Below are 12,418 nucleotides of genomic sequence, written 5' to 3'. Positions count from 1 at the left end.
GACCCTTCCAAATATGCACAAATCAAATAACAGCATGGCTGACTACCTCCGCCCCAGTCCTGCCAGTTACTCATTCCAGGTGATCTCCTGCCCCTGGAGAGAGCCCCACTCAAGTCAGGAGTCCACCTGCAAAGAGTAATTTGCAGGATGAGATCCCTAACTTGCATATTGAGGGTGCACCAATGGAGACGGTTCAAATTATTTTCTAATATTGCTACAGTATATCTGAAGTATTGAATTAGTTTTGTAAATTTGTCAGTCCCATCTACCTGTCCAAACTGTTCTCAGTGTATAAGCCAGTGTACCTTATCAACGCTCTGCTTGAAGTTGTTTGATGTTGTTTCTTTTACCATCTTAAAGAACATCTCCCTGTCATCATTGTCAATTAAGCGGTCATAGAAAACTCGATAAACTTCATGGATCCAAAGTCTGATCAGCTTATCCCCATCCTGTAAAAGCAGATATAAATGAATAGATCAACATTTAACGGGCAGGACTTGTTTCATAACAAAGTAGTCAGATCTCCATTTGAGGCCTGATCCACCTCTCACTAAAGTCAATGGGAGTCTTTCAGTTGTGAGAGTGCAAGCAAATGGGTCAACTGGCTTCCTCAATACGTAATGATTGTGTCATATCTTTCCTGCCAATACAGTCTTGGCCTCTGCTCACAAAGCACTTAACTATTGTTACATCAAGGGTGTTTATCTTTGGGGGACTTTATGATGATTTTTCATATTTTAGAATAATACCAGTGGCAATGAACAAAGGACATGTGACTCATGACACGGGTGTTTAGGAGCAATCCTTCCATAGAGCAATAAACAATTGGGGTGAAATCCATGTCTCTCTGAAAGCAGTTTAGTCTGGAGTACATTCTCATCTCAAGGAATAAGGATTAACATGCATAACTCCCACCCCTGTAGTAACATTAACAAAGGTCCCCACCCTGACACACCCCTCCTGCCCCAATAGTGCCCCCTGCAGGCCCGCTATATCAAAGCTGGCACAGAGATCCTTAGAGGACAGCTGCAACTGTCTTTCTCAGTTCCTGCACCAGAAGAATTCTCCCCTGGCTAGATCAAGGGTTTTTATGGCCACTTGTAATAGGGCAGCGACTGCGCTCCTAGAGAAAAGGCTAGGCTGATTGGGGAAGCAGCCACAGCTGGGGCCACACCCCAATCAGGCCACAGCTAGCCCTATAAAAGGGCTGTGAGCCAGGAGCTAAGGCAATCTCTCTCTAGTTGTAGAGAGAGAAGGGGACCTGAGTAGTATAGTGCTGGGGAATAGGGCAAAGGAGCTGGAGAGCTCCAACCTGGCAATTCCCCAGGCTGCAGGCCCTGTGCAAGGCCTACAGAGGTGTAGCCTGGGGTTAGGCAAAGGCAGCAGGTCCAAACCCCCTCTGTCAGTGATGAGTGGTTTACAGACTGCAGTCTGCCCCAGTGAGCGGGGGCTAGGTGGTGACTGGCAGTAGCCACTGAGGCAAGGTGGGGATAGGAGGTTGGGGGTTCCCCTGGGAGGGGAGACCCAGAGCAGGGTTACTATGGAGGGCAGAACCCCAGGGAAAGGGGCCCTAGGAGGGACACGAGGCCAGCGGCAGGCGAGACACTGGCCTGCAGCGGGTGCTCCGGGCTGGAAAAGAGCTAATTCCCAGGACGACCAGCAGGAGGTGCCGCTGGTGGTGAGTCTCGCTTCGCTACACCACTTTATGCCACTCTCGCCTTTTTACCCAGTGTAAAGGGATGAGAATGTTCCCTAACTTGCTTAATAGCTTTGTTTGGCTTTTTTATATTACACAGAAACTTCCATCATCAGCTAATAGCAAGATATGTTTTTGGGGGCCAAGCTATTCAACCTCTTTATGTATCAGTTCCCTCATCTGTAAAATGGGGATAATAATCCTTCTCTTCTCTCTTCTTCCTTTGTCTTGTCTAGTTAGGTAACAAGTTCAGGGGTAGGGACTGTCTCCTACTATGGATATTACAGGGCCAAACACATCAGGGCCCTGATCTAACAGTTACTGTAATACAAGCAAATTAATAATATCTGAATGTTTTTCTTAATCAAGAGGAAGGAGGAAAGTGCACAGCAAAATATTCAGGCCCAATCCTGCTCTCAGTTATATGCATGCAAACCTATTAAAATTACAGTGCATGTTAGTGAAGAGAATTTAGCTTTAATACTTTATTTTTTTAACTATCGTTTTATGAACAGTTAAACAGCAGCCTACTTGTAAATGGGTGTGTGGACATAACAGCACTCCTCTAACAACACGGGAGAAATCACGCAGATTAAAGACATAATGGGATTTTGAAGGAGTTGGAAGAAAATTCTCGACAGCCATTTTATAAATAGCCATTGTCGCTTGGATTATCATCTTGCCAAGCCTTAAAAAATAAATAAAAAGAAGAGAGAGGTGAATTTAATTGTGAGGCACGCAAATGAAAGATCTGAGACAATATGTTCTCTGTAAAATAGTCTCAGGAAACATATCACCATTACCTTGTAAATACAGCTTCAAATCCTTTGCTGAAATGCCAGTCAACAATTGAAGAGAAAATCTTGGTTAAAACGTCATCATCAAAAGCATTGATGGAAATAATATTCAAGTGTCGTGTGAAACGCCCTGTAATACACAGTGAATGACACAGTCATGTCCAGTACTGCACAACTTTCTTTCCACCTTACACCTACCATTTGTCTAGCAGTGACCATCTTATTAGCGATAAAATCAAGCTTCAAAATTTGGATCTGGATCTGGTTCCAGGGTTTTCTTTCAGGCACATTTCTACACCTTAATAAAATGACGCTACATGCCTTGAAGTTCAGAGGTGAGGAACCAGAGGAGAATGGTCAGAGTGTCTGCTAATTAAGAACTCAGGGAGGACGTATTTGGGGAGACTCAGGACTTGAAAGGGCTGTTCGTGTCACCCTGTAAAGAGTAACTGGATTGGTCAGAGCCAGGATGAGACCTTGTGCTTTTGGGATCTGAACCATAGCCACACAGCACCAAGACCAGGCAAGGTTACAGGGCAGATGATGCCAGAACCCCTTGCTGGTCTGGGTGGACCCCAAAACAGCACAAAGGCATGTTCTTACCTCATGGTAACTAAGGGTATACCTACACTTTGATCTGGGGATGTGATTCCCAGCTCAAGTAGACATACTTGCGCTAGCTCTAATAGAGTTAGTGTGCTAAAAATAGAAGTATAGTAGTAGTAGCAGGAGTGGCGAGAAGGGCTAGCTTCCCTCAGTACAAACCCAACATCTCTACTGGGCACACACTCAAGGCTGTTAGTCCTCTCACTGTTTGCGCTGCCATGGCTACATTCTACTTCTAGTGCATTAGCTCAGTGAGGAGCTAGCACAAGTATGTCTACCCGAGCTGGGAATCATACCCCCAACTCGAACTGTGGACATACCCTGAGATGAGCTAAAATTCTGGTGAATGCAAGACAATCTGTAGTTTTCACACAAGTTAGCAAATTAAGATAAACCTTAGATTCACCCTAGTTTTCACCTTGACCTGGTAACATGTGCAAAAGCTACAAACTGCCTTGTCTACATTAGGATTTTACTGTGTTAGTCAGCATTTGTTATCTAACATGTGATAAGAACATACCTGTTCCTAAGTGTTTGGTATTATTTTCAGGCTTTGTATTTTCTGTTGATTATTAAACCCACCCGGAGGAAACAGACATGGATTAAACTTGAGTCATCATCAATCATCATCATCATCATCATTCTTCCCATACCATCAGGTGAGGCAGAAGTCAGACAAAGCCAATCATCCTTATCCTGGGCTCATTTTTCCAGCTCCTTTATATTCAGATGTAATAATAAATGTGTGTATGTGGGCTTTATTTGGAATGGCCCAGCTGGTGAATCTGCCCACTGGCTTACAATTTGTATACAAACAGAGCACTTGCCTACACAAAGATTTAGTTTGTGGAAAGCTAAGGTGTGAATCTACCCCATGCTAGCCTGCCACAGACTAACTGTCCATGTGGACAGTTCATTAATGCATTTTGATCTAGTCCCATTTCAAAGAGGACTAAATCAAAGCACATTGACAAACTGTTAATGCGCATGATCAGGGTCCACATGAACAGTTATCCTGCAGCATGCTAGTGCAGGGTAGACTCACACCCCAGCTTGCCGCAAACTAATTATTCATGTAGACAAGCTCATAGTCTTCTATTTGAATAACATTAGGTAAGCCAGGCTTCCCTCTATAACCTCAGTCAACTAGACAATGGGTTGTCATAGTGAGGTATTTCTATATTATATTATATTAAATTATATTATATTTATTTCCTACCTGTAATATCATTCCTTCCTCCACCAGGAGGGCCCATTGCTGAAACAAGTAAGACATCTATGATATCAAGCCTGGATGTATCCTTCTTGTCATACCAGTGACCATGATCAATCCACTGTCTAAGAAGCTCAATAGGTGGCTGGGCTCCGTACACCTCCTTTGCAGGCATGTTTAGATCATCTAAAAAGAACGTTCATGTCTTAAGAAATAAATCAAAGCCCAGATACCTATTATCTCTCTTAACAAGGAAAAGGTTACCTTTCATTATTATTATTTCTCTTTGATGCAACAACTGAATCTAATGTAATTATACCATGCAGGGGTAATTTTTTTGTAGTTAAAGATATTGGTTTAATTTTGTTTGGCTGATGGGCTGTTCATTTGTTTTGTGTTTACTTAAGATCACAAATTGCAACATAAGGTACCAAACTGCACAGATTTAAAGTAAGTGAGCGAACCATCTTAAAGACAAGCACCACTTCAATGCAGTGGCACTGGACCACTTTTTACAGTGGGGGGTGCTGAAAGCAAGAGGTCCCCAAACTTTTTACCTCGCACCCTCTCTGTCTGTGCTCCCTCTCCCCAGAGCTGGGGCCAGGACCGGAGGTAGGGGGGCTCCGGGAGGTAGGGGGGATGTGGACAGGGGTAAGGGGGCTGAGGCTGGGACCACAGCTGTGGGAGGGAGCAGAGTCCCGGGTGGGGGGCCAGCAGCCAGATCCCTGCATGCAGGGCCTGGAGCAAAACCCTGGCGCGGGTCCTGCAGCCGGGACCCTGGGTGTGGGGCCAGGAGCAGAGCCCCAGACACAGGTCCTGCATCTGGGACCCTGGGTGCGGGACCAGGAGCGGATTCCTGGGCGCGGGGCCAGCAGCAGCGAGACCCTGGGTGCTGGGCCAGCGGCCGGGACCTCATGCAAAACATGGGGGTGCTGCAACACCCCCCCACCCCTAGTTTTCATGCCTGTGCTTCAATGTATGTAAATTTTCCAGCAGGGGACAGTCCTAATCCTTTCACAGATGCCTTAAAAAAAAAAAAAGCAAGTAGCGTGGCAGTGTATAATTACCAGACCAATGAAGCACTTAGTTCTCCTGAAGCTTGAATTTACATGAAGAAATAAGAACACACAAGTTGTCTTACCTACAAATATTATAGCTTTTTTCCCCACGGGAGGTCCAAATAGTCCCTTTCTTCTTCTGTCCAGCTTTGACATAATAATATCCTGGGTTTGGTTAGCTGAAGTTCTTGCAGAGAAGTTGATGCAGTTAGGGACGTATTTAAGCTTTGGAAGTTGCAGCAGAAAGCTGTTGGTAATAGCGGATTTTCCTGTGCCAGTGGGGCCCACAAACAGCAAAGGGATGTTATGTTCCACATATGTTTTTAGAAAAAAAGATTGCCTGGCTGTTTCCATTGTTGGAATTATAAGCTCGGACACCTATTATATGGAAAATTAAAATACCATGTGGAAAACAAATATCTAACACTAATCACTGAGGTTTGAAATCAACTTATTGCAGTGAGTTTATTGCCCAAAAAAGGAGTTTTTAAAAATTACTTCTATATGTAAATAAAGGCTATTACAAGTTTCTTGTAGATACTGTAAATGGTAAGTAAGGAGCTGCTTTTGTTCTGTGTTTGTACAGCACCTAGCACAATGGAGCCCGATCCATGACTAGGGCTCCTAGGCATTGTGACAATTCAAAGCAAAAATGGGAGCATTGGATAATTCCTAATTTGGGGCTCAATTCTGCCCTTCACTGTGCAAAGGGAAGGGGTAAAATGTCACAGGGAGTCTCTTCTCCCCCCACATCAGTGGGGCAGCTATGTGCTGTGTACTTAAAAGTTATTTTTAAATGATGAAATAAAGATTCAGCCTTCTTCTTTCCACATATGTCATGTAGATGCTAGCTGTACTGATATCTAGCATGTCAATGAGGAATAGTGGTAATGAGGCAATGGTTAACAACATTTTGAACTTCTTAAAGATTTCTACAACCATTAATGAATTTAACCCCACATCACACCTGCAAGCCAGGTGTAACAGTGTGGCTCACCCCTTAAGGGCTGGGACTAGCCAACCCTGATTATACAATGAGCCACTCTATAAAGAGCAGCAGGAGGCTGCAGTGAAAGAGGGAATGCCCAGGGATTAGAGACTGCTAGGAGAGTGAGCAGGTTCTAGCAGAGAGTCCTGGGAGTTAGGACTGAGACTCTGACCAGGCAGGGCCTGGGAGTGGCCTGCCAAAGCAGAAAAGATGCCAGGCAGGAAGGCCTGGGAGGAGGAAGAGAAACCTTTGCCTTGTGTGGGCTTTTGGATGGAAAGAGGGGAAAGTGAGGCAGACTGCCTGTGGTATGACCTTAGGCCATGAGGGGGGACGTGGGAGATAGTCAGCCCTGATACAATTGGGAAGTATCATTAACCTCACTTTGCAGATGGGGAAACCAAGGCACAGACAGATTAAGTTCAAAGCTTGCCATCAAAATGTGGATGCCTCTGTTCTGGGTTGTTCTCCAGTGTTCAGGCTTCTTGGACCCCCTAAGTTGGCCTCCCCATCCTAAGGAAGCTGTGAGTCAATTCATGTAGAAGTGCTGATTAATTCATGTTATATTACACTAGGTCTCAGCCTGAACACCCAAAAACAGGCACCAAAAATCAGAGGCTGCTTCTTGGTTAAGTGACTTGCCCAAGGTCATACAAGGATTCTGTAACACAGCCAGGAATTGAGCCCAGATCTTTCACCACAAGATCACCCTTATGCTCCATATTTACCTTTTGTACTGAGATTTAAATATAGGTCTGACATCAGAACCAAGGTTTAAGCGGGGGAGAGCCCATACAGCTTAAGACATTACACAGTAAGCAGAAAGAAGTCATATATAAATTAATCATAGCTACCAAATGTAACTGACTTGTAGCTCTGTCATTTCATAACACTGTTTTCATCACTGAGTTCTTTTCTATAATGAAAAAAAAAAGGTTAACCTTTGCACCAGCAGGGATATTTTGCTCCTCCCTAGTGATGTAATCAGTCCATATGTTCCATTGTCCACTGGCTTGCTTGTGAAAATAGAAGTCATACACACTCCCTGTTAAACAAAACACAGAATATAGGAAAACTGACTGAACAGACGGTCAAAATAATGTCATGTCACTTTAGCATCTACAGTATTTCCCCCTAGTCCTTTCTAGTACAAGGGTAGAAATGATCAAATGAAAGAATTTTCCTGATTTGTCAGTTCTTCACATGGCCTGTGTGGCGATGAATGCCTCCTAAATAGCACTGAATATCCTCCTCTCCCATTGAACCTCACTGTCAGGAAGTTGTTAGCTGCAACAGATTTCACCGTTTAGGTCAATCTGGGGCACATGCTCCTCTTGTTTAGAGCAACAAAAAAGAGCTCCCCACAGTGTATCCTTCAGGCCTGGCTGCAGGATCTCCGCAGCAAAGGAAAAGTGCCAGGCACCCCAGTCTGCCCGGCAGTGCTAGACAGGATTTGGCAGGGTTTGTAAAGCAAGACTAAGCAATATAAATACAGTTATATAGAAACACCTTTTTCTGGAAAGATGTTGTTTTTGGTGAGCTTCAGGCTTTTGGGGCGCGGGTTCTCATCATCCATTCCCATGAGCAAGTTGCGGAAAAACAGATCAAATTTCTTTCTGCTGTCTGCATTGATGGTCCCACCGATTGTCCAAACCAATGCGAAAAGGAAAAGCCCCTGTAGCCATAAGATGATCTGCTGACTAGACATGGTTTCACCTTCTTCTTCACCCGATTTCCTTATTTCATCTAAAAAATGCATTCAAATCTTGGTTAAATGATCAAAATCTGCTTTCGTAAAAAAATCATTCTAAGCCAGATCCTCAGCATTGCCTTCAATGGCGCTATGTCAATTTTCACCAGGTGAGACTCTGGCCCTGTTTTGATGGTGCAATATATTGTTTTCAATTAAAAATGAATGAGTGGGAAATATTTAAAGGAGTTCTAAATATTTCATTAGGATGCTAGCAAACAGCATGCTAAACATCTGGGGCCATGCCCACAGGGCCTTACTCAGGCCTGTAAAGTACTCTCAGATCCTGAGTTGAGAGGTGCTATACAAGGCGCAAAGGACTGCTGTTATTACTAGGTCAGTGAAAAAGACCTATGGCATATGATCCACACCCCCAAAGCACTTGCTTCATTCAAAATGAAGTCTTCTAGCATTAACTTGTCTCTAGTGACCTGGATTTTCTATTGTTATGACATATCAGGAAAAAATAAGAGGCTGAAGCATTAAAAGATACTGACCGAGCAGACAGGTATAGAGTTTCATCATGCTATAGGTTAGATGGATAGCGGATGTCTGTACTATGATTTTGCAATGAAGGCGAACAAATTCCAAGCAAGGCTGGACTAGCCACATAAACATGTCATCAATCTGCAAGCGGAACAGGAAACAGTTTTAAAACAGTGTAGGAGTGGCATTATTTTCCTTACTTACCTAGACCTGTATCAAAGGTTTATTTGACTTAGCTGTTCAATAAAAGTGGATCCTTAAGGCACCAATAATTCTGCCTGGGTTGGTGGAGGGGGAGATTGGGGAGTGGCATTGACAAGGCACTATGGGAGTTGCCACAGAGCCTGACAGTGGAAAGAAGCTGCTTTTGTCACAGGCAAATAAATGGTTTGGAATAGGAAGTTTGTTCTCCTCTTATTAATCCAGACAGCAGAAGGACCTTTCCACCTTGGAGAGCTGTTACTCCACCCAGGCACAGGGACTAAATATGGGAAGACCGCATTTCACTGAGGTTTACTGGATAATCTGAGAGAGTAAATCCAAGGTCTAGTAAGCATACAGCAGAAGGAACAAAGACCAGGGTTCCATCAGACCATTAAGGGCACTGGGGGTAGTGCATAGTCACCTCATCCCATTATGAAATGCCTTCTAGAGCTCCCCAGTATGCAGGGAGAGTGTGACTGTGATGTTGTGCAGTCTATATGGTTTTATAAAAACATGATAATAAGTGAATATAATGTAACTGGGATAGTTTTAGAAAAATATGGTAATAAGTGAATATAACGTAACTGGGATATGCTTCATGCAAAAGGTCTCTTGTAAGGTATCATTACAAAGCTTATAATCTACTGAGTGTGATCATCCAATTTGTATAAATGTACCACTCTTGTATCTAAAACTAGAAATATAAAATATAACTCTGAGGGCCTATTGTAATTATGTAAAGTGTGGGCCATTAATGATGGTTTGGAATCTTGATGACTCCCATTGTCTGCAGATTGCTGTGTTTACCTGTGAGTCTTCCTGTATATGTGTGTGCTGGCAAGTGGGTAATGAAGTCTTGCAGAGACATGTGATCATGTCACCTGAACTGGAATCCATCTTTAACCTGGTGCTTTTCCAGTGAGGGGGGGTGGAAACCCAGAGGGACAAAGGGTTCCCGCCTTATGCAAAAGATATATAAAGGGGTGGAACAGAACAAAGAGGGGAGAGGAGCCATCATGAAGAATCCCCTAGCTATCACCTGAGCTGCAACAAGAGCTGTACCAGGGGAAAGAATTGTGCCCAGGCCTGGAAGGTGTCCAGTCTGAGAAAAAGCTTACTGAAGCATCTCTGAGGGTAGAGTGACCAGACGTCCCGATTTTATCGGGACTGTCCCGATATTTCCTTGTTTGTCCCGCGTCCCGACCAACGTTAGGTCGGGACACTGGACAAACAAGCAAATACTCCAGAGCCCGGAAGTGCTTGCGCGCCCCCCCCCCCGGCCCCGCCCTTACTCCGCCCCCTCCTTCCCCCATTGGCTCCCTCCCCGAATCCCCGCCTCTTCCCCAGGCTCGCCATTCCTCCTCCCTCCGGCGCTTGTGGAGGGAGGCCCGGGAGACGCAGGGGAAGCGCAGGGCCGGGGTGAGTGAGAGTCCGGCCTGGCCCCGAGCAGGCAGGACTCAGTCACGCGGTTGGGAGAGTAGGGGGGCGGCCCGCGGGGCCAGGTGGCGGCTGTTCTCCCCCCCCGGGCAGCGGGACTCGGGAGCAGCCGCTGCTGCAGCTCCCACTGCCGCGGGGGGAGGAAGTGGCCGATGGCCAAGCTCGGCGGCTGCGGCTCTGGCGCCCGAACCCCCCGAGCTCCCTGAGCCTGGGCCTGCTGCGGGGACCCAGCAGCGCGCACGCTGCGCCCAGCCCCTGGCCAGTCGCGTCTGGGCTGCTGCCCAGCTGGTGCTATCCCGCGGTGGCCCCAAGGCGGAGGCATCGGCAGCCCAGCCCCGTTCGTTCCCCTGCGGGACCCGAGCGGGACGGGGGGGCTGTGGCCTGCTGCCCCCACTCCGGGGCCGCCGCGGGATAGCACCAGCTGGGCAGCAGCCCAGATGCGACTGGCCAGGGGCTGGGCGCAGCGTGCACGCTGCTGGGTCCCCGCAGCAGGCCCAGGCTCAGGGGGCTCGGGGGGTTCGGGCGCCAGAGCCGCAGCCGCCGAGCTTGGCCATCGGCCGCTTCCTCCCCCCGCGGCAGTGGGAGCTGCAGCAGCGGCTGCTCCCGAGTCCCGCTGCCCGGGGGGGAGAACAGCCGCCGCCTGGCCCCGCGGGCCACCCCCCTACTCTCCCTACCGCCCGACTGAGTCCTGCCTGCTCGGGGCCAGGCCGGACTCTCACTCACCCTGGCCCCGTGCTTCCCCTGCGTCTCCCGGACCTCCCTCCAGCGCTTGTGAAGGAAGGGCGGGGGGTTTTTTGCCCTGCCCCCTCCCGCCACGTCCCCCCCCCCCCCCCCCCCGCATCCCGATATTTGACTTGGGTGATCTGGTCACCCTATCTGAGGGTGAGATTATCTGCATTCAGTTTGATTAGACATAGATTTGCGCATTTTATTTTATTTTGCTTGGTGACTTACTTTGTTCTGTCTATTACTGCTTGGAACCACTTAAATTCTATTTTCTGTATTTAATAAAATCACTTTTTCCCTTATTAATTAACTCAGAGTATGTATTAATACCTGGGGGACCAAACAACTGTGCATATCTCTCTATCAGTGTTATAGAGGGCGAACAATTTATGAGTTTGCCCTGCATAAGCTTTATACAGGGTAAAATGGATTTATTTGGGTTTAGACCCCATTGGGAGTTGGGCATCTGAGTGCTAAAGACAAGCACACTTCTGTGAGCTGTTTTCAGGTAAACTTGCAGCTTTGGGACAAGTGATTCAGACCCTGGGTCTGTATTGGAGCAGACGGGAGTGTCTGGCTCAGCAAGACAGGGTGCTGGAGTCCTGAGCTGGCAGGGAAAACAGGAGCAGAGGTAGTCTTTGCACATCAGGTGGCAGCTCCCAAGGGGGTTTCTGTGATCCAACCCGTCACAGTGACCACTGCCGTAAGTGAAGCATCATCGCTTACCCTCTACAGCAAGCCAGCTCTGCTGACTTATGCAGGGTGCAGGAAGTCATGGCCCAACCTCCCCTCTGCCTCTATCTTGGCCTTTTCCAAGGGTATTTCAGATAGTTTATAAAGGGACAGGGATTGCTTCTTAACCAACATCAGGCAGCATTTCCCCATCCCTAAGCACTTTTCTGAATTTGGTCCCAACTCCTGTTTGCTCTTCCATTGAACAGTGAAGAAGGGGGCTGGCAGATCACAGAAAACTATGGCTTCATCCAGCTCTAGGCCCAACACAGAAAAGTTTGTTTGGCCTTTTAATGCCTGATCCTCCCCCACTGAACTCAATGTTTAATGCTTAGATAACCTTCAGAACCTATTCCTGCAAATCCTCAGTCTCATTTGTAAGTGCACTACATGAACATGAGCATCACTGATCCATCTGAGTTGTTCTACTCAGTAAGAACTACTGTAGTCAGTAAGGGTTTGCAAAAGCAGACCCAGAATGATAAGAATGTTATTAATATATGCATTTCTCATGCTAGTATCTGACTGCCCCAAACAGGTGAAGGTGCATTTTTAATGCACATTTCTCACCCCCCTTCTCCTGGACCTGGCTCACATAATCTCCATCTATCATGCACTAGGACTCTGTTAGTGAAGTCTCACACATCACTAAACCCCATGTAATATTGGATATAATTTTCAAAAGTGGAAAGGAGCCCAGGGATTAGAGACTGCTAGGAGAGTGAGCA

At 46.5% G+C, this 12,418-nt stretch overlaps 1 protein-coding gene across 1 annotated transcript in view; it reads right to left on the bottom strand.

Annotated features, from left to right (window-relative positions):
• The window catches only part of DNAH3 (dynein axonemal heavy chain 3), a 127,480-nt gene that overhangs the window by 22,966 nt on the left and 92,096 nt on the right, over positions 1 to 12,418 (bottom strand). Inside the window, exons 40-47 of the mRNA XM_065411988.1 lie at positions 8,603 to 8,732; positions 7,865 to 8,101; positions 7,297 to 7,400; positions 5,454 to 5,748; positions 4,319 to 4,498; positions 2,500 to 2,623; positions 2,228 to 2,384; positions 306 to 449 (exon numbers count right to left, since the gene is read on the bottom strand). Coding sequence (XP_065268060.1) covers positions 306 to 449; positions 2,228 to 2,384; positions 2,500 to 2,623; positions 4,319 to 4,498; positions 5,454 to 5,748; positions 7,297 to 7,400; positions 7,865 to 8,101; positions 8,603 to 8,732 — 1,371 coding nt within the window. The remainder of the gene's footprint in view (positions 1 to 305; positions 450 to 2,227; positions 2,385 to 2,499; positions 2,624 to 4,318; positions 4,499 to 5,453; positions 5,749 to 7,296; positions 7,401 to 7,864; positions 8,102 to 8,602; positions 8,733 to 12,418) is intronic.

This window comes from Emys orbicularis, chromosome 10, assembly GCF_028017835.1.
Source record: "Emys orbicularis isolate rEmyOrb1 chromosome 10, rEmyOrb1.hap1, whole genome shotgun sequence".
NCBI classification, from domain to species: domain Eukaryota; kingdom Metazoa; phylum Chordata; order Testudines; family Emydidae; genus Emys; species Emys orbicularis.
Note: the sequence above shows the minus strand (reverse complement) of the source record. Positions and strands in the feature narration are given on the sequence as shown.